We start from the raw sequence: 22,803 nt of genomic DNA on the forward strand, positions 1-22,803 counted from the left end.
GGGGGAGGGATTTGGGATATATATTGTATAAAATCTTTAAAACTTTTAATAAAAAAAATAATATGTTTGGGGATTCTTTTTACTCTGTAGGGTGTTCTTTGTTTTTTTGCTATGAAAATGAAGTAATTTCTTAAGACAATAAATGTGCCAAATTTTGAAAGATAATGTTAAGTTTAGAAATATTTATTTTTATTTTCTTATGTGTTCTCTGTTCCATTAGTATCAAAGTAACAGAAAGAACAATTGGAGATTGAACATTGAATGGCAGCAATGTGCTGCAACGTATTATTTTAATAATCCTTTTTCAAAGCACTGAGCATAGACAGTTGTGGTATAAAGGGTTCACTATGGTTGAAAAATAAAACTATAAATTGTCAAATTACAGTAAATCAACTACTTAATCCTTTTCCTATCTTCAAGTCCTTATATGTCTAAATGGGGAAGCTTCAGAATGGGTGCTGATTGTAAGAACTCAGTTCCAGTTTATACATCACCTGTTTCTTCCAAATGAGCCAGATTTTGATCTGAATCCAGGACTCATCCATGTAAATTGTGAAATAGTTTTGGCAGCTTTTTTTTTACCCAGATAAACTTAACAAACAAAATTCATTATAGCAACAGCAGCAAGCAAAAGTTGGAAGGGACCTTGGAGGTCATCTAGTCCAACCCTCTGCTCAGGTAGGAAACCCTATAACATTTTGGACAATTGGCTGTCCCGTCTCTTCTTAAAAGCATCTAGTGTTGGAGCATTCACCGCTTCTGGAAGCAGGTTGTTCCACTGGTTAATTGTTCTAACTGTCAGGAAGTTTCTCCTTAGTTCTAGGTTGTTTCTCTCCTTGATTAGTTTCCATCCGTTGCTTCTTGTCCTGCCTTCATGCACTTTGGAGAATAGCTTGACTCCCTCTTCTTTGTGGCAGCCCCTGAGATATTGGAACACTGCTATCATGTCCCCCCTCGTCCTTCTCTTCATTAAACTAGACATACTTAATTCCAGCAGCTGTTCCTTATATGCTTTAGCCTCCAGTCCCCTAATCATCTTTGTTGCTCTTCTCTGTACTCTTTCTAGAGTCTAAACATTTTTTTTTACATCATGGTGACCAAAACTGGATACAGTATTCCAAGTGTGGCCTTACCAAAGCATTGTAAAGTGGTATTAATACTTCACGTGATCTTAATTCTATCTCTCTGTTAATGCAGCCTAGCACTGTGTTGGCTTTTTTGGCAGCTGCAGCACACTATTGGCCCATATTTAAATGATTGTCCACTAGGACTCCGAGATCCCTCTCACAGTTACTACTATTGAGCAAGGTACCCCCTATACTATACCTGTACATTTGGTTTTTCTTGCCTAAATGTAGAACCTTATTTTTTTTCACCATTGAATTTCATTTTGTTAGATAGTGCCCAGTGTTCAAGTCTGTCCAGATCCTCCTGTATCTTAAACCTGTCTATATGATTTGGCCTTCTCAACTGACATGAGAATACATCATGTAAGACAAATATAACTATGCCTACTGATCAGCTCAAGGTTGACTCAGCCTTCCGAGGTTGAGGACCCAGATTGTTGGGAGCAATGTGCTGCCATTTGTAAACAGCTCAGAGTGTGCTGTAAAGCACTGTGGAGCAGTATACAAGTCTAAGTGCTATTCCTATTGCTATTACTACTTAATCTGTCTAATGCTAGTCATATTTTACCATTTGTATTTACCCTATAATATTTTAATTGTTATGCTGTTTTTAACAACAGTACAGACATATTCATTTCATGCCAGGGTTTTTCAATCTTGATTTAAGATGTGTTGCAGATTTGGACTTTTACTCCCAGTATTCCCTAGCTGAGTTAAAGTCCAGACTTCTTAAAGTTACCAAGGATGAGAAACACTGCTTCAGGTTATGTGTTGAGTCCTCGGCTAATGGCAATGATGACGCGAGACATTCTTGATGTTCAGTAACCTTCTTTATTTCTCTTCAGCAGCCCCGTTACAACTCAAGGGAGCACGGACTTCTCAGCCTCTTTTAAGGACGTTTTTCCCCGGGCCAAAAGGCAACATTTAGGCACGCGAAGCGCCTCGCGCATGCACGCGAGCGCTGGCGCCAACCAGTCTGGTCCCGGGCAACTTGCAGCTGCCCGGGACCGTTGCAACGTCCCGAGCCTGCCCTTTTGCAGGCTCAGGACATAACACCCCTTCCTCCCCGGCTAAGACTACATGACAATTTTAACGCGACCTCAACACGAGCGTGGTGTACACTCTTGTTAAATGGTACCACGCTATAGTGCTGGGGATTAACTCCAGTGTTCCCATTTCCGGCTTCCACAGAATACACTTAAGTCTTCTGCCTGGCCAGTAAGGTTATAAAATCTTCAAGATATTTGGGAGACCTCTTATCTCTCTGTGACCTACGTAGGCCTGGATTATTTACAAGTACACCTTGTCCTGTGGAGGTTATAGGTTCACCCCCCTTCTCAGACCCTGGTGGCCCCCGTGGACTGTGCCCTGATGCCTGGCCTGCTTGCTTGCCCACCGGGCTCGTCAGGCCAGGACTTTGCTCTCTCTCTAACCTGGTTGACCTGCCTAGTTGCAGGCGATCTGACCCTTCTATTAAGCTGCCATTGTTGGGTAGCTCTGAATGGCCTCTCAAGCCCACACTGGACCTAACGGGAGGCTGGCTTCCTCCAGTCCCCAGTTCCATAGCAGGACTGTCTGTTATTTCAGTATTGTCCCAAAACTCAGTTCCCCCCTCCATTGAACCAGAGGGTCCACTGTCTAAAATTGGCTCTTCTCCCACTTCCCTGTGGCAGTGTCCTTCTCTGGGGACTGTGGCTGTGTTGGGCCAATTGTATTGATTGTGTGCCAGCTCTCTTGCAATGTTTGAGTTATTGGGATGCTCCCGGTTATTCTCCCTGACTGGAGTGCTGAAAGGTGTACGTGTGTAATGATTATGCCCCCGGGGTGACTCCCTGGCTGGAGTCTGCACTGTAGCTTGTGTGGTAACTGATTCCCTTGGATTCCTGTTTGGAACACTCGCGGAATCATCCGACAGGCCATCTGTGGCCTCACTGTGAGAGTCTGAATGCTGCCAACACCCTTCCCTTTGCCCGTAAGGGTCCCCCCCCCTGGAAAAGAACCAGGAGTCTCTGCAGTTGAGTCCAGCCTTCTACACAGCTGGTCAATATGCCGTCGCAGGATGCGGCCGTCTTCCAAGGAGACCTCATAAGACAAAGGGCCTGTAACATTGCAAACAGTGGCAGGAACCCATAAATGGCCTGGCCCGTAGTTACGGGTCCATACAGGGGCACCCACTTGCAATTGCCGCGGTGCCCTGGGCTGTGTACCCCTAGGCGGCAGTCTGTCCAGATGCAATGGGTCAAGTTTAGTAATCAGTTTGCGCCCCCAACGAAGTTCAGCTGGGCTCCTCCCGGTAGAAGTGGAAGGTGTAGTGCGGTAGGAAAGGAGGAAGTCAGCCAACCTGTGATGCCAGTCCGCATAGGTAAGTCTCTTTAAAGCATCCTTGGTGATGCGGACCATCCGTTCAGCCATCCCGTTGGTGGAAAGGTGGAAAGGAGCAGAAGTGGCATGACGAATCATGTTGGCCTGTAAGAAAGCTTGGAATTCAGAAGAAGTGAATTGCGGGCCATTGTCAGACACCAAAACATCCGGAAGCCCATGTGCAGCAAAAATTCCCCGCAGTACTTGGATAGTCTTTGCAGTGGTGGTGGACGAGACAGGTACAACCTCAAGCCATTTTGAATAGCTATCAACCAGGACCAAGAAGAATTGACCCTGAAAGGGCCCAGCATAGTCAATGTGCACCCTAGACCATGGGGACTGTGTTTCCTCCCACCTATGTACGGGAGCCTGAGGCATTTCTGGGCGTGAGTGTTGACAAAGGTGACAAGCATGCACCTTAGCCTCAATTTCCTTATCTAACCCAGGCCACCACAAGTGGCTGCGTGCAAGCGCCTTCATTCGAACAATGCCAGGATGGCCCTCGTGAAGGGACCCTAAGACTCTAGACCTCATTGAGGTAGGAATGATAACTCTGCTACCCCACAGCAGACAGCCCTGGAAGGTGGACAGCTCGTTCCTTTTTAACCAGAAACTCTGAAACTCAGTACCTGGACAACTCTCTGGCCATCCAGACAAAACCCAGGATAAGACTCGAGAGAGTGTAAGATCCGTGGCTGATTCAGCAGCCACATCCCTGGCGTTAAGGGGTGACTCAGGCAGTGCTTGAATTGAAAGAATATTGATTGCCGGGGCAGGGTCAGCCTCAACTACCTGTAAGGGTAATCTACTGAGGCCATCAGCATGGCCCATTTCTTTGCCTGGTTTGTGAATTAAAGAAAGATCATAAGCTGACAGGAAGATTGACCATCTGAGCATCCTGGGAGAGATAATGTGAGGGGTCTGTTTATTAGTGGTAAACAATCCCAACGAAGGCTTATGGTCAGTGTAGACCGTGAAATGTCTGCCATATAAAAAATCATGGAATTTTTTGATTCCAGCAACAACAGCTAAGGCCTCCCTATCTATCTGGGCATAATTCCTCTCAGCAGAGGATAAAGTTCTGGAGTAATATGCAACAGGAACCTAAGTTCCATCAGGTGTGAGATGGCTGAGTACAGCTCCTACGCCATAAGGGGAAGCATCACAAGCAATGCTCACAGGGAGTGTTTCATTAAAATGTGCAAGCACATTGTTAGATGTTAGCAAGGCCTTAACCTTATTGAAGCTTGCTTCGTGTGCTTGTGACCATTCCCACACAGCTTGTTTGTCAAGAAGCCTATGAAGTGGTTCATCTACATCAGCCTTGTTAGGAATAAATGAATTGTAGAAATTCAAAAGTCCCAGAAAAGCTTGCAGTTCAGTTTTGGACTTAGGTCTGGGAGCTTGTGTGATAGCTTTTAATTTGGACTCAGCAGGATGAATCCCATTGGCATCAATTCTGAACCCCAGAAAATCTGTAGAAGACACCCCAATTTTACATTTGTCATTTTTGAGTTTGAGTCCTGTTTTCCGAAACCTCAGCAAGACAGCCCTCAATCTTTCAGCCAGATTTTGGATAGACTCTCCAGCAATTAAGACATCATCAAAATAGGGGCAAACCCCTGGAATACCCCTCAAGGTATTTTCCATTACTCTTTGGAAAATTCCAGGAGCTACATTTACTCCAAATTGCAGTCTCTTGACCTTGAATGCCCCCCTATGAGTTACAATGGTTTGTGCCACAGCAGTAGCTTCGTCCACAGGCAACTGTTGGTAAGCCTGAGCTAAATCAAGCTTTGCAAAAATACACCCCCCTTTGAGGGAAACCAGAATGTGGCTGACAATAGGCACAGGATAGGCAGTTGTTGTAATGCCTTATTGAGCGTGCATTTGTAATCTGCACAAATGCGAATATCCCCATTAGCCTGAAGAGGCGTTACTATGGGAGTTTCCCATGGACTGGAGTCAACAGGTTCTAAGACTCCTTGCTGAATCAATTTGTCCAATTCAGCATCAATTTTCCCTTTTAAGGCAAAAGGTACCCTTCTTGCCTTTACTCTGATAGGAGTGACAGTGGGGTCTAATTTCAAAGACACTGGGGGACCCTTGTATGTGCCCAACTGAGGGCTGAATACATCTGCAAATTCCTTGCAGACTTCCTGTAAGTCTAACGTTTGCAAGCTGTTGAGCCCTGTAACTTGTATTCCCAGGGCCTCAAACCAATCGAGTCCTATGAGACTCGTACGATCACCCCTCACTACCAATACATCTAATGGACCTTCAAAATCCTTATACTGTACGTTAAGGGTGGCCTCCCCCTTAACACACACTTTGGAGTTTTGAAAGTCTGTCAGTACTATGTTAGAAGGCTTAAGCTTGGCCTGGAAACCACTGCCAGAACAAATCTTTCTGAATGTGTGAATGGAGATGATTGAAAGTGCAGACCCAGTGTCTAGTTCCATGACCAATGGAACTCCTTGCAATTTCACCCTAAGTGACAGCTTCTTTTTAAGTGGTCTGTGCGTGCCTGTCTTAAAAATGCTTCTTCGTGAAGCACAGAAACCCACCCTGTTTTGGCTGGGGACCCTGGTACCTTTCAGGCGCAATTCTTCTCGGGGTTGTACCTTCTGTCGGCCCAGACACACAGCTGCTATGTGGCCTTGCTTCCCACATGCTCTATAGATTGCAGAACGGAACTTGCAGTTGGTTCTCTTGTGGCGACCTCCACACCCGAAGCACTTGGGTACAGGTGAAGACTTTTCTTTGCCTTCCCTCTGCTTTCCTTCTTTGGTTGGGTAGAGATGATCTATTTCTTCATCAGGCTCCTCTTCTGAGCTTCCTTGAACTCCCTTGTGATGCACGGAAACAGCTTCTGGAAAGCTTTTGATGGGCCTCATATTCTTGATTGCCCCACTTGCTGCCTCTTCTGCAGTAACCTCTCTCAAGGCATCTTGGAATGATATGTCCTCTTTGGCAAAAAGCCTTTGTTGTACATCTCTGTTTCTCAGTCCACATACAAATCTGTCTCTCAGTCTTTCCTCTAAGTCTTTAAATTCGCAATGCTTAGCTGCCCTTCTTAATGCAGCAATGTACTCTTTAGCTGAATCACCAGCCCGTTGACCCCGCTGTTCAAAATTATGTCTCCAAGCAATAACAGACAACTTGGGTTGAAAATGCTCTTTCAGTAATTTCTTAAGATCTGTGTAGGTAACAGATTCAAGAGGTGCAGGGGCTACTAAGTTTTCAGCAATTTCAAATGCATCTTGACCACAAACGCAGAGTAGGGTGGCGGCCTTTAAGCCCTCTTCTCTTACTTGATTAACTCTGAAATAATTTTCTGCTCGGGCCACGTAAGATTTCCATCTTTCGGGATGTGTAATATCAAACTCTGAAAGTTTTCCAATCTTTGCCATTTTAGTAAAGCAGGAAGGTTCTATCAGGCAGCTTACCTCCAACGAAGCTGTATTGGCAGGCAGTTGCTGAATTTAACGCCGTTTTCTCGCTGTGCTGGACTCCAGGGTAAGCTTACAATTGTTTGCGTAATTGCAAGGCAATCCCATCCTCGTTGCCAGTGTTGAGTCCTCGGCTAATGGCAATGACGACGCGAGACATTCTTGATGTTCAGTAACCTTCTTTATTTCTCTTCAGCAGCCCCGTTACAACTCAAGGCAGCACGGACTTCTCAGCCTCTCTTAAGGACGTTTTTCCCCGGGCCAAAAGGCAACATTTAGGCGCGCGAAGTGCCTCGCGCATGCGCGCGAGTGCTGGCGCCAACCAGTCTGGTCCCAGGCAACTTGCAGCTGCCCGGGACCATTGCAACGTCCCGAGCCTGCCCTTTTGCAGGCTCAGGACATAACATTATGCATCATTTCAGATTCAGATCCAGTTCTTTAAGATACCGAAGCTTTTCCCAGGTTCCTATAGCTGCTCACACAATATGAGTAAAAATACAGCCACTTTAGTGAGGTTCTGTCAGGACTGCAACTATTCCAGCCATGGTTCACTTTCTGTCAGTCTACAGCAACAGAGCAAGGGAACTGCAGGGTGGGGTAGGGAGAAGTATCAGGAAAGAAAACAAAATTACTCATTGTGCCATCCTGTGAGAATGGCCAGAATGGCCATTCCAAGGTCATACTATGGAATGCAGCACCATCCAGACTGCCAAGCCAGGGACTGTTACCAAAACAATTTGTTTAAATGTAATTGGACAGTAGAGATAAGCAAAGGGGAAGGGGGTGGAAGAAGGGAAAAGTTAACCACATGCTTTGGGGACGAAAACCTGAGATTCAGCTTTGCCTCACTGTAACCACTTTGGCTTTAGTAAAGTATACTTTCCTAAATAATGGATCCAAGACAGTGGTGGGATTCAGCTGGTTTGCACCACTTTGACAGAACCGGTAGCTAATTTTTTGTTGCCCAGGCCCAGAATGGACTTCTGGAAGCGGCATCCACACAGAGAACTGGTTGTTAACATATTTGAATCCAACCACTGATCCAAAAGTCTTTCTTTTAAACTGACGTAGTTGGGATGGTTGACAGGTTCAGACAAATACTATGTTCATTTTTTATTGATTTTGAAATCCAAATTAGTATATTGTCCTAGTTTCCAAATAGTTTAAACATTCCTGTTTATCCCATTTTCCAGCATGTAGACAAACAGAATTAAACATCCCTACTTAGAATGATATGAAAACTCATGGTCTCAAGCAACATTTAGTTTTCTCTACAGATTAATGAATATTGATAGATGGTACTGTATACTCATCTTCATTCATAACATTTTTCAGATGTAGAAAAACTGTACTTCATTTGTTTTGTCTTTAACTATCTTATGTTTATTTAGTAAACTGCTTAATTATGTTGTTTAGTTTGGAAATCTAATCTTGGTGTTTTTAGAATCTTTCAGTGTAATTTGTTTTCAGTGAAACTACTTTATTAAAGTATTTGAAAAACAGTATGTATGAACTATAAACAAATAGCTACTACTCCTGCACTAATAAAATAGATTATTAGTACTTTTAGCTTTCTAAAATATTATTTTTTACATAAAGCAAAGGAAAAGATATATAAAAGATATAATAAAATGCATTTGATACACATTTGTCTGTTTTGTATTTGTGCAGAAGAAAAACATTAATCTCTAGTGAAGGTATCTCTACATAATTTGTAGCTCTTATTATTGCAGGTGAAGGTTCATTCTCTGAGCTTGTGGGTTGGTTTCTGAATGTTTCTTTACCAGGGTAGGTAACATCTTCGGCTGAGTTTAGAGGATGTTAATGTCAGTGTTCTTCTGTTTATGAGGGCTTCAGGTATGGATGTGTCAAGTGAGAGTTTTCTGATGGGTCAAGTATGAGTCATCAGTGAGGGGCTTGTGATGGGTCTTGTGATGGGGAGGCTACATTGGGAAGTAAACTGCTAGTGGGGGAGGGGAGCTTGCGTGGGTTGATTGAGGGTCAGTGCTGTCTGCTTGATTTGGATTCTAAGGAGTCTGTAGGCTGATTGTAGGTCAATGTGTCTGTTGATGGAATTGCTTGTGGAGTGCCAGGCTTCGATGAACTCACAAGTGTGGTGGGTGGTAGCATGGCTGATGATTTTTGTGTTGTTTTGCTCCAATCAAATTGTTTGGTGTTGGTGTGGGTAGTGATTAAGGATTTGGGATCATGTTGTTTGACTGTCAGCTAGTGTTTGTGGATCCTGGTTTTTAATTGATGTGATGTTTCTCCCCCTTAGAATTGATTGCAATGGTTACAGTTGATTTTGTAGATTACATTGTTTCTTTCATCCTTCTGTATCTTGTCTTTGGTTCTGAATAATTCCTGGCAGAGTGTGGCTATAGGTATTGCTATTCCTAGGGTTTGGAAAATTCTGATTGTCATTTCCAACAATCGTTTTTTGTATGGTAGGGTTCTTTTTTGCGTGTGGTTGGCTGTGTGATGTGGTCTGGTTTGGGTGCTGTGTGTCAGAATACAAAGTTTTCAATGACTCAAATCCATAGCTCTACCCACCATCCAACCAAAATTCTGGACGTGCTACGTCGATGACACTTTCGTCATCATTAAATGTTCCCAAATTGAAGAAACACACCAGCTACTTAATAACATATTCCCTGGGATCAAATCTGCATGCAAAGGGGAAACAGACAACAGATTCCCATTCCTTGACATCAACATAAAGAGAATAGAGAATGGAGAACTGGTATCCCATGTCTACCACAAACCAGATCTTCAGCTTTGCAAGCAACCATCCCACCACACACAAAAGAAGCTGTATCCAGACCCTTTTCAGAAGGGCCAGTTTACACTACAACACCATCACACTAAAAAAAGCAGAATAGAAATGTCTGCTTGACATCTTCCTCCATAATGACTATCCCAAAAACTTCGTATTCTGACACACAGCACCCAAACCACAACACACCACGCAGCTGACCACATGCAAAAACTAATCCTACCATACAAAAGGGTTGTCAGAAATGACAGCCAGAATTTTCCAACCCCTAGGAATAGCAATACCTATAGCCACACTCTGCTAGGAATTAACCAGAACCAAAGACAAGATACAGAAGGATGAAAGAAACAATGTAATCTACAAAATCAACTGTAATCATTGCAACCAATTCTACGGGGGACAAACATCACATCAATTAAAAACTAGGATCCATGAACATTAGCTGACAGTCAATCACCATGATCCCAAATCCTTAATCTCTACCCACAGTGACACCAAACAGCACCAGTTCAATTGGAGCAACACTAGAATCATTGGCCAATCTACCACCCACTGCACTCATGAGTTCATCAAATTCTGGCAGTCCACAAGCAATTCCATCAACAGATACGTTGACCTACAACCAGCCTACAAACCCCTCACAAACCAAATCAACCACACAGCCAACCAGAGACAACAATGACCTTCAACCAACCCACACAAGCCCCACTCTTCCTCCCCACCAGCAGTTCACCTCCCAATGATGTTGACCTGATGTAATCTCCCCATCATAAGACCCATCACAAGCCCCTCAGTGATGACTCATACCTGACCCATCACAAAATCCTCACTTGACACACCCATACCTGAAGCCCTTATAAACAGAATAACACTGACATCCCCTAAACTCTGCTGAAGATGTTATCTAGCCTGGTAAAAAAACATTTGGAAACCAACCCACAAGCTCAGAGAACAAACCTTCACCCTCATCCTACACCCAAGCTACAGATATTTGCCACTATTGCAAAGCTCTTATTATTATTGGCTCTTATTATTTATTTCAAAATATTTATTTAAATGTTTTATTTCATATTCCTTATTTCTGTAATAATTCATTTTGTTCTATTTTATTTTAGAATCACAACTACTGCAGCTTGCATGATGGACTTGAGAAGATACCCATTAGATGAACAAAATTGTACACTGGAAATAGAAAGCTGTACGTACTGTATTTCTATTAATTTCAGGTATATGAAATATATTGTGCAAAATAGTTTTTTTTAGTTTGTTACTAATATTTATTTAATGTCTCATGCCCATAATATGCATTGCATTCTTAACAGTTCAAAATCATTCAAGCTCACTTCAGGTGGATTTCATATGATCACCTCCTGTTTTTTGTCTTCTACCGTGGTCTGCAGTTGCAACTTGCAGTTGTCAGCAGCACTGTTTCATAATTATTCTGAATTTTGTAAAGAAATTTAAAGTATCCATATGGAATGACATTGATCCACTAGTGCTCAACAAAAAAATAAAAATAAAAAACAAAAAAGGAAGTAATTGAAGCAATGTCTGAATCTATTGTGAAATATGTAATGCCTTCAGCAATGATTATAGTTAACAAATATTTTGGAAAAAAAAGTAGCTGGTACATCCAAAGAATTACATTTAAAAAAATATAGAAATTCAGATGACCAAAGGCTCAAAGGCAAAAAGGAATTATCTTCTATAAGAATTGATAGTGGGGAAGAGAAAGAAAATGATAGAAAGAAGCAACACCAACAGGGAAAAAAGGGGGAAAAAATAAATGCTAGTGAAGACTAACACTTTGATGAAGAATTATATTTTAATTTATTTTGATATCATTGTTTGACCAATATGGTTTCCAGAGCAATTTGTTAGTTAAACCATTTAAGAGAACAAATGAATCTTTTCAAAATAAAGATTGAACTTATGCTACAGGTTATTGAGAAGGACAAGAGCGCAAAGGAGGCAGTCAACACTGAACAATGTCATGGTTTTATAAATCTTTACCAAACACCAACAAAGTGTTGAGAAGTAGTTTTATTTTTGCTGCATAGTTATTTGCAAATAGTAAGAGAAACAATGAAACATCCATATTTATAAATGGCTGTGAAACGTGATGGAAATTAAATCCCAAAGTCTCTGAATATGAGATATCAGAACCATATCTCTTCTGATTCTTGTTCTGAAGCAATGAATCAAATAATGCCACTGTTCATTATCACCAAATCATTTTCCATCATTTTTGCAAAGAAGAAAATCTTTACAAGTTTTAACCAAATATAATAGAAAGGTATGATAATTATTGAAGATATTTTAATGGAAATTTTCTGCCTGCACAGACATTTGAAAGTAGCCACAGCTGATCCCAAAGAAACAAAGATATGGGCAACATCTTTGATACTGATTTTTTTGTGAAATGGAATTTTAATGGATCTCTGCACTTATCCTTATGTTTAGGCCTTTTCCTAAGTATTGTACATCTGTTGCCTCATGTGAAGGAATGTTTTAAATTTAAAAGTTAAAATTAATGGAAAGTGTTTTTTGATAAGTGAAGACAGATTGATAAACCTGTATATCATGCCTATTGAATATGCAATGATCATTTTTGATGAAGTCACAGACTAATTTGCAGTAGTTAAAAGCTTGAAAAGAAAAAAAACCATATTATTATTATTCCTTACTGCTAATGAATTACTAATAAGATTTTACTATTTCTCTCCAAAATGCATTAATGTAATTAAAAAGCATTGATCCATTCTTTTCTGATTATTTTTTATTATCCATTTCATTACATGGTTTTTACTGTAAATGATTTTGCCATATAGATGGCATGTAGGTTAAAAAATTATCAATCCTGGATGTCATATACACTGAATTTTCCTTGGTTAAGTGCAAGTAAAGGTAAATAGGTTATAGGATTTTGGAAAGTAGATAACTGTATTATAGGTTTGATTGTTAATGTGTATGACAAGGCAGCAATGCTGAGACTAGTTTGATCCTTTTTCAGATTCCTTAATAGCTAGACTAATGACTCGCTTAAAATATAGAATTGGAGGACAATCTGGTTTCCATTTCAATGTTTTGGAAACATAGTTTATCTTTCCCAGACTTAGAGAATTCCATTACATTACTTTTGAGACATCCAGCCTTCTATACTACAGGCTCAACCATTCTACTAAAGCAGTGGTGGCGAACCTATGGCACGCATGTCAGAGGTGGCACTCAGAGCCTTCTCTGTGGGCACATGTGCCATTGCCCCAGCCACGCCTCCCTGCACGACCCCCTCCTCACCAGAAGACCCCCTGGAGGAGAGTCACCCCTGAGCGTGGTCCATACGGAGCAGCGCAGCCAAGGACATGGAAGCCAGGCAGTGTAGACAAGACTCTGCCCTCATGCCCCATCCCATACAGTTGATGCTGTGGGGCATGGGCAGAGGGCGTAACTGCCATGGTGCTGCTGGGCTGCCTGGGCAATCTGCGGTGGGCCCTGCAGGCAGGTGGGATGCAGGGTGGGGTGGGGGTGCGGCAGGAGTGGGGCACGGGGTGGGGCCAGTTTTGGGGCACTCGGTCTCTAAAAGTTTCGCCATCATTGTACTAAAATGTATAAAAATGTAGCAAAGACTATTGAAATTGCATTCTAAGAAGAATTGTCTTCAAGGAGAAAGTCTATCTGTGTCTACAGTAGAACTGATATGTAAGTCTCCAAGTATTTTATTGTAAAAATAGTCACCTGCATTACCTGACAAATGACCCAAATCAAACATCTTCTCCAGCACTATAGTACAAAGGCCTCAATTCTTTTGTGCTCAACCTTTCTTCAGTGGTCCAACTTTCACAGCCATACATTGCAACTGGGAAAATCATGGCCTTTACTATATGTACTTTTGTTGGCAGGGTGATCTCTCTTTTTTTTAGTATGCTGTCTAGATTTACCATAGCTTTCCTCCCCAGAAGCAAGCGTCTTTTAATTTCTTGGCTACAGTGATCTTGGAGCCCAGGAAGATAAAATCTGTCACTACCTCCATTTCTTCCCCATCTATTTGTCAGGAATTGAGAGGGCCAGATGCCATGTTCTTGGTTTTCTTAATGTTGAGTTTCAAGCCAACTTTTGTGCTCTCCTTCTTCACCCGCATCAAGAGGCTCTTTAGTTCCTCTTCACTTTCTGCCATTAGAGTGGTATCATCTGCATATCTTAGGTTGTTGATATTTCTCCCGGCAATCTTAATTCCAACTTTTGATTCATCTAGCCCTGCCTTTCTCATGATATGCTCTGCATATAAGTTAAATAGGCAGGACGACAGAATACAGCCTTGCCGGACTCCTTTCCCAATTTTGAACCAATCAGTGGTTCCGTATCCAGTTCTCACTGTTGCTTCTTGACCCACATATAGGTTTCTCAAGAGACAAATAAAATGGTCTGGTACTCCCATCTCTTTAAGAACTTACCACAATTTGTTGTGATCCACACAATCAAAGGCTTTAGCATAGTCAATGAAGCAGAAATAGATGTTTTTCTGGAACTCCCTAGCTTTCTCCATGATCCAGTGTATGTTGGCAATTTGATTTCTAGTTCCTCTGCCTCTTCAAAATCCTGCCTGTACTTCTGGAAGTTCTCGATCCACATACTGCTGGAGTCTAGCTTGTAGGATTTTAAGCATAATTTTATTTGCATGTGAATGAGTGCAGTGGTGTGATAGTTTGAACATTCTTTGGTATTGCCTTTCTTTGGAATTGGAATGTAAACTGACCTTTTCCAATCCTGTGGCCACTGTTGAGTTTTCCAAATTTGCTGACAAATTGAGTGTAGCACTTTTACTGCATTGTCTTTTAAGATTTTGAATAGCTCAGCTGAAATACTGTCACCTCCACTAGCTTTGTTGTTGCTAATGATCATATAGCATATATTTATTAGTTCCATGTGAAACAGCATGAATTGTTGTCATAAAGCAAGGAGAAAAATTAGTCTGTTCTTCAAATTGTATCTCAATCTATAACATGGTTTAGAATGGATATACACACATATTATTAATAATAATTTTGAGGAATATATGCTTCACTCACCAAAAGTTTAGGAGTTAAAAAATTTATTCTCTTCTTTACGGCAGAATGAAAGTTTTAAGAAAAGTGAGACTATCATATATTTTGAGAACAAGATACTAAAACATTTTTGCTTTGTTTCCAGATGGATACACAACAGATGACATAGAATTTTATTGGAGAGGTGGAGACAATGCAGTTTCTGGAGTAGAAAGAATTGAGCTTCCTCAGTTTTCTATTGTGGAATATAAACTTGTGTCCAAAAATGTTGTCTTTGCCACAGGCATGTATTTCCTAATTGTTGAATTTCCATTATTCCTAGTTCTCTAATGCATGTCTATCTATTTTTTCTTTATATAAAAGGTAATTAAAATAGGGATAGTGCTAGTTCATTCTTTCTTTATAAATATTTGGTGTTACCAGGTCTGAAATTTTAAAACTGATTAGTTTGTTTGATGATTTTTAAGTAAAGAAAACAATATTTCTATCTTAAACTACATATAGGTAGTCCTTAACTTACAACAGTTCATTTATTGATTGTTCAAAGTTACAACGGCACTGAAAAAAGTGACTTATGTCCATTTTTCACAGTTACGTTTGCAGCATTCCCATGATCAAAATTTAGATGCTTGGCAACATTTTCATATTTATGACTTTTGCTGTATCCCAAGGTCATGTGATCACCTTTGGTGACCTTCTGACAAGCAAAATCAATGGGGATGCCAGATTCACTTAACAACTGGGTTACTAACTTATCAACTGCAGTGATTCACTTAACAACTGAGACAAGAAGGGTCATAAAATGGGGCAAAAGACTTAAAATGTCTCGCTTAACAACAGAAATTTTGGCACAGTTATGGTCATAAGTCGATTACTATCTGAATAATGAGACTTAGAAAACTGGCTGGGTCAAGTTTTCCAATCTAATAAAATATTTTTAATAGTAAATAAATAAATAAACACATGAATAGAAATATGTGTTCTAACTAAGTAATAGATTATACAAGGCAGTCAATTGGCAGTATGGGTGATAAAATTGAGGATTATAATTTATGTTGAAAAGAGAGCAGAAACTCAGGAACAGCTTTCCAGTACAAGTTATTTGTCCTGAGTCAAGCTATCATTCAAATTATTCATAATTAAAACAGTTTGAGAAATGCAACTATAGTATTTATTATGCTAATTGAAAATATTAATATTTTATTATACTATATTATACTAATATCAATAATAATAGTACTAATAATAGTTAATGACACATAATCAATCAAATATAATTTACTGAGTTAAAATATTTAATACTAATATTTGTGTTTTGACAATAGCTACATTAAATTTTTTTCTGCACAAAATTTCAAATTATGGGCTACCCTATGCTTGTTTTGGGTAGTAATAGGTTCCACTAATAAACACTAATTTTGCAGTATGTTTAGTATATTTTATTCTTTATACTTTAAATATCAGGCAAGTAATTTAAATGAATGATTTTTAGATAGAAGGTAAAAGTATTCCAGCTTATTATTATCATTAAGATTTATTTTAAAGAAAGTATAACATAACTTAATGGCTATCTGTTTTTTATTAGGTGCCTATCCAAGACTATCATTGAGTTTTAAGTTGAAGAGGAATATTGGATACTTTATTCTTCAGACCTATATGCCCTCAATATTGATTACCATTTTATCATGGGTATCATTCTGGATAAATTATGATGCATCAGCAGCAAGAGTGGCTCTTGGTATGAAATGGGAATGAGTAGGACATTACTTCATTTGCACTATCAAATATCAATTTCTAGAATTTGCAACTTATTAATAGGTCAAGATCATTTATATAAATATTGTATTAATCTGGATTGATTCAGTAACGATTCATCTGAAATATATAACAATTTTTATAAAATCTGTTATTTGAGCTCTCCAAATAGAGCTCAGTTTCCTTATTACTCTAGGAATGGTATGGAAGAACTGACTTTAGAGGAAGGTTGTGGTACCCTAAATTTAAATTTAAGGACAAATTAAATTTGAAGGAATAATGCAAAGATAGTGGTATAAAAAGGTTTATGTCTTCTTTTTCTTCCAATTCTAATAAGTCTTTCCCTTAGAGGCCTCTGATTTACTTGATGACACAATTGATGAAAGTCTGGGTAAGACCAAGTCCTTAAAGCCAGCATTGTGTGAGAAAGCTCCTCTCCATTTCTGTAAATGCTGGTCAAGGTGCCTCTAGGCATGGTAGCTTCTGGATTTACTATACCATAGCTTCAACTTACCCTGAAGGATACTCAGCATACATCAAGGGTATACAAGTTGGACAGCTTTTACACATACAGAAGTATTGCTCAGAGCATCTGCCAGAGACACTAGTTTAAAAAACTTTTAGTATTCACTTTCTCAATTTGTGAGATTACAAGCAGTAGTCCAAACTTCTCACTATTTTTAATAGTAATAATGCATGTACCTGGATCACATTCGAATACTACTTTTTTATTATATATTTCAGGAAAAAATGTTACAGCTATGAAGTCTTTCTGTGAGAGTTGTACTAGTACTCGAAACATTTCAGTTATTTTTCCAGGGAATCATGATTTCCATAGGTTTTGTTAACTAGGTTTTGTTAATTTCAAATCTCTCTCTCTCTCTCTCTCTCTCTCTCTCTCTCTCTCTCTCTCTCTCTCTCTCTCTCTCTCTCTCTCTCTCCCTCCCTCCCTCCCTCCCTCCCTCTCTCTCTCTCTCCCCTCTTTTTCTCTCTTTCTGTCTCTTATTTTAAAAAAAAAATTGCCCTGCAAGTGTTGGTGAGGGCTTTGTATCCTGTTAATCCCTGCTTATCTGGGTGTTGGCTGCTGGAAGGGAATGTGTCCTGGACTTTTTGATTACTTCTTTCCTTTTTGTTACCTCTTTTGGTCTGTAAATATGGTTTATTTCTAACTGTCTATTAATGGCTGATTAGTCTGAACATCAAGCTTAAAATAATTCTCTGGCATTTTTGGATTTGGATTGGTCTAGGATACTCACAATTTCCCAATTGAAATTTTGATTGATTCTGTCCATGTGTGGTACAATTAAAAAGTTTTCATCATGTCTTCTGACTGCTAGTTAATCTTTATTGGTGGGCTCTGCTAATCTTCTGTTCTACATAGTGGCTGATATGTAGATAACATCTTCAACATAATGAAAAAGGAACAATTAGAGAAGACTCACTAAACAATCAACTTCTTCAAAAGAACAAAATTAATAAGGAAAGAAGAAAACGACAACACACCACCCTTCTTGGATATCAGCAAAGGAGACAAGGTCAAATTAGAAATACAAGTCTACTGAAAAACCACCCACAGCAATCAAATGCTCCACTAAAAGTAGCTGTGTAAAAAACATTATTCAGATAAACACAAATGTATTGCAGTAACCCAGAACACCAGAAATAGGAAGCAGACCACCTGTCAAATATCTTCCAACAAAGCAATATCCATTCAATTTTATCAAAAAGTACCTGATCATTGAACCCTACAGCACAACCAACACAAGCTATGAGAAAAATAAGACTTTAAAAACAGTAATACATTAAAAACATATCAGAAACAAGGCTACTACAACCACATAGCAGTACTGTAGCACACAAACCAACTAAACATCTTAAAAACATCTTAAGTGAACAAAAAGATCCAGTATCTCAAGAAGAAAAGTAATCTACAACATACAGTGTAAGGACTATAATAGTCACTATTTGTTTGTTTGTTTGTAAAATTTATTGGCCACCCATCTTGCCTCAGAGTAACTCTGGGCAGCTTACAATCATAAAAGGTAAAAACTGTATAAGCTAAAAGATATGTAGGATTAGACAGGCAGAAGGCTTGCAGAGCACGTCCATGAACATCAACTGGCAATCAGAATACAGATGAAAGTTCTTAATCTCACAACACATGGACAGACTCAACCACAGGGCATCAATACTGCCAGACATCCCACACTTACAATACTGATGATGTTACCTAGTTGGGTAATGAAGCATCTGCATGCAAACAGTCAGGCTCAGAGAGCACCAAGGACTCCACAGTTCAATTCTGAGCTACATATATTTTCTTCTATTAGAATGTTGTCTCTCTTGCAATTCTACTTAGTTTTTTTCACCACTAGAAAACTCCTGGAAATTACTACAGAAATAAGTTAGGAAAATGATGCAAAAAAGATATTGATTCTTGTTTTTCTTTTTTTTAGGTATTACAACTGTGCTTACTATGACAACTATCAATACTCATCTCAGAGAGACTTTGCCTAAGATTCCATATGTCAAAGCCATTGACATGTATCTTATGGGCTGCTTTGTATTTGTCTTCTTGGCCTTACTTGAATATGCCTTTGTCAACTATATCTTCTTTGGAAAGGGCCCTCAAAGGCAGAAGAAACTCGCTGAAAAGACAGCTAAAGCAAACAATGATCGCTCTAAGTTTGAAAGCAACCGGGTAGGATTTTTTGTATCTTTTACAAGTCTGTCTTAGGCTCAGCTTCAAGGGATAGTTCCAATCAATGAAATTAAGTACTATTACCTTGCTAGTTGGAGTGTATATTAGATTATACAGATAGCATAGCCATCAGCAATCACTTTATATTACAGTTTATCAATATAAAATATATAGTATATACCAAAGTACAATAAGCACAAAAAATCCTAAAAAGGTGGCAAACTTGAAAATCATAATAATGAAAAATAGTCATAGGAATTTATCCTTTCATCATTGGTCTTAATGTAGTTTTCCTTCCTTCCTTCCTTCCTTCCTTTCTTCCTTCCTTCCTTCCTTCCTTCCTTCCTTCCTTCCTTCCTTCCTATCTTCCTTCCTTCCAATTTAAGCAATTGGGTTGATCACAGAATAAAAAGAAACAATAATGATAATAATATTGTTTTTTTAAAAAATGAACAAGATGGTGAATCTTGAGAATTTTTCCCTTACGTTCTATGTTTCCTGAAGTTATAAAACTTCTTTTAACAAAAAGAAAAAAAATATGTCAGAGAGACTAGTCCTGCTTGTCTTACATTACTTAGTACAGCAGAATAATGAACAGTAGAATTCCTTGACATTTTGTTTTTGCAATTGAATTTATAAGTATTACTATAATAACATTTGATAGGACAGGACAGCTCTAAAAGTGGGAAATTTTAATATGCATTTTCATAGTTGACATTAATGCATACTAAACCTTAAATATATTGTTAAAAATAATATTTCTCCAAGTAAAACATATATTTGAATATATTCTAAAATTATACTTATTGCATTATTTGCATTATTTTAAGAAAAAATATTTACAATGTATATATTAAGAAAAAATACACAAAAATGTATATAAGGAGATCTGCAAATGATTTTTCTTGAACTTAAAAGGTGCAATTTAATGCAGACAAAAATGAGCTTGTTTTTTAAAAATGAGAACAAAATTCTTAAGATTCTTAAGAAATTAAAAGTTATATATAATATTAGTTTTAATTTATTCAGTAATGCTAACTATGTACCAACATTCATTTATTTATTAAATTGGTAAAAGAAAATGTAAAGAATTTGAATATAAGAAAATGGGAAATTGGGAGACACATCCAAAACATATGCAGTAAAAAGAACCATATATTTTGTATGCGAGTGAGCTTTACAATTTCCAGAACTACAAATTCTCTAATTTAAGATTGGAAATGCACTTGTGCATAAGCACACATAAGATCGCTTATTTGCACATCATTTGTATACCACTAAAATTCTCATGTCTGTAACCTTTAATTAGGTAAACTTAATCAAATGGGTTAACTTACAGAATGCAGAAATGACATTTGGAAAAGTTGTGGCCACTTGAGCATCACCATGCCTTCTGACTACACTTCCCAGGAGGTCTTAATGAGGATTCTTGGTATGGTTTCAATAGGCTGCAGTGAAACACAGGGTGATTTTTCCTAAAAGGGGAAGAAGCTTTAACTCTACTGTGACTGGGTTTATAATTCGGACTATAGGGAAAGGTCCAAGGAACTTTGGTCCCAATTTTTTGCTAGGTAGTTTAGGTCTTAGATATTTTGTAGAGAGGTAAACATTTCTCCCCACATGAAATGACCTCTGGGGTACCCTACTCTTGTCTGCCTGCTCTTTGTAAACCTTTAAGGCTTTGGTTAGAGCCACTTTCGCATTGTCCCACATGGTTTTCCAAGAAGTCATCCATTGATTTAAAGTCTGAGAAATTGGAGGGTCCTGAGGGAGTTCAAGCATGGAAATAAACTCCCTACCAGTGGCTATTTTAAAAGGAGTGAGTTCAGTGCTGCTATGTATGGTGTTATGGTAATCCACCTCAGCAAAGGGGAAGAGGTCAGCCCAAGAAGTATGTTGATAATTCACGTAGCACCTAATATATTGCTCCACCTTAGGGTTAGCTTTTTCAGCAGGTCCATTAGTAGATTGATGAAAAGCTGATGACAGTCCCTGTATGGACCCAATAAGTTTCAGAAAGTCTCTCCAGAACTTGGCAGTGAATTGTACCCCTCTATCTGAAATAATCCACTTTGGAGCACCATGGAGTCGGTAGATATTTTTGAGAAATATTCTAGCCAACTTCTTAGCAGAGGGAAGACTGGTGCAGGCAATGAAATGAACTTGTTTAAAAAAAAAGGTCAATCAACTCCTCCTTCAGCTTCTTTGTAATCAGATTATCAGGTTCAGCTGATTTTGCGTGTGAGGGGATCCCAGTTTTTACTTGAGAAACCACCTCTGGCTGAAGAATAGATGAGTTCACAATCTCCTCTCAATGGCTCTTGTTTTGGGGCAGTCTGGATAGGGCGTCTGCTAGGAATTTTTTTTCCTCCTGCAATGTATTTTAATGTAAAGTTGAAACAGTTAAAATACTGCAACCATTGGACCTGCTTAGAGGATAATTTGTGAGGGAGTTTTAGTGCCTCTAGGTTTTTGTGATAAATCCATATCTCAAAAGGCACGTCACTCTCTTCAAGAAAATAACAGCAAGTAAGTAGAGCTCACCTTACAGTGAAAGCCTCTTTTTCCCAGACTGCCCACCCATGCTGAGTGTCTGTTAACTATTAGAGGTGTAACAGTGGCAATGAGGATGGGTTACACCGCTTCATTGAGAGAGCTTGAAGTCACTAGGGGGTGAGGTCAGCACAGAGCCTGACAGGAACTACGTTCCCCCCCCCTCGGTCTGCCAGCAAGCCATGCCCTAAGGATCCGTCCTAGGCCCTACACAAAAGCCAGCAGCGCAAGACATTGAACGAAGAAACAAACCACCATGGCAAAGGTCAGGAAGCTTGAAGAATTTGACGTAACTCACCCGGAGAGATGGGCATCCTACATCTCCCGCATCGAAAATTACCTCCGCGCCAACCAGGTCACCAAAGATGGATTGAAGGCCGCAACACTCCTCTGCATGTGCAGAGAACCAGGACCCCAGTGCTGCTGAAATTGGTCACCTACGCAGATTTGAAAATAAAGCTCTGAGACCACTTCGAGCCCAAGTTATCCATTATAGCGTGGAGGCACACTTTTGAGCAGCGGGAGCAACAAGCTGCTCTTCGTCAAGCATCCCGACTCTGCAGTTTTGTGGATTTGGAGAAGAGATTATGCAACTGCTTAGTCTGGGGACTCCGGAATCGAGAGCTCCAACAAAAACTGTTTGCTAAGGAGACTCTCTCACTATAGGAGATCTTGAAGGAGGTCATGGTGAACAAAGCCGCCAGAGGGGCTGTTAAAGCAGTGTGGCCCTCCAAAAGTGCGCCAATCACCGAAGCCATCCAGCATGAGGATGCCGAGCAGATGGAAGACACTGACTCAGACTACGAAGTTGACCAGCTATGAAAGCACCTGGAGAAGGGAACGCAGCCAGCTGGGAAAGCAGTTCCATTCCTTATATGCATGGGCTGCGGAGGCCACCATCAATGCACGGATTGCCGATTCTGAACTGCAATGTGCCAGGCCTGTGGCAAACCAGGCCACATCGCCGCCATCTGCTGAGGTCATCAGAGGGACTGCCTGAAAGAAGACACATTCAGGAGAGTATCGGGGCCCCGGG

General features: G+C 39.7%; 1 protein-coding gene across 4 annotated transcripts in view; it reads left to right on the top strand.

Moving 5' to 3' along the window:
• The window catches only part of GABRB3 (gamma-aminobutyric acid type A receptor subunit beta3), a 543,595-nt gene that overhangs the window by 515,401 nt on the left and 5,391 nt on the right, over nt 1–22,803 (top strand). For all 4 annotated transcript variants that reach the window (XM_039341825.1, XM_039341826.1, XM_039341828.1 and 1 more), the window contains 4 exons: nt 10,832–10,914; nt 14,904–15,041; nt 16,344–16,496; nt 18,970–19,214. In XM_039341825.1, the coding sequence (XP_039197759.1) occupies nt 10,832–10,914; nt 14,904–15,041; nt 16,344–16,496; nt 18,970–19,214 (619 nt within the window). The remainder of the gene's footprint in view (nt 1–10,831; nt 10,915–14,903; nt 15,042–16,343; nt 16,497–18,969; nt 19,215–22,803) is intronic.

Source organism: Crotalus tigris, unplaced genomic scaffold (genome assembly GCF_016545835.1).
Source record: "Crotalus tigris isolate CLP2741 ecotype Arizona unplaced genomic scaffold, ASM1654583v1 scf7180000017772.1543713, whole genome shotgun sequence".
Classification (NCBI taxonomy): domain Eukaryota; kingdom Metazoa; phylum Chordata; class Lepidosauria; order Squamata; family Viperidae; genus Crotalus; species Crotalus tigris.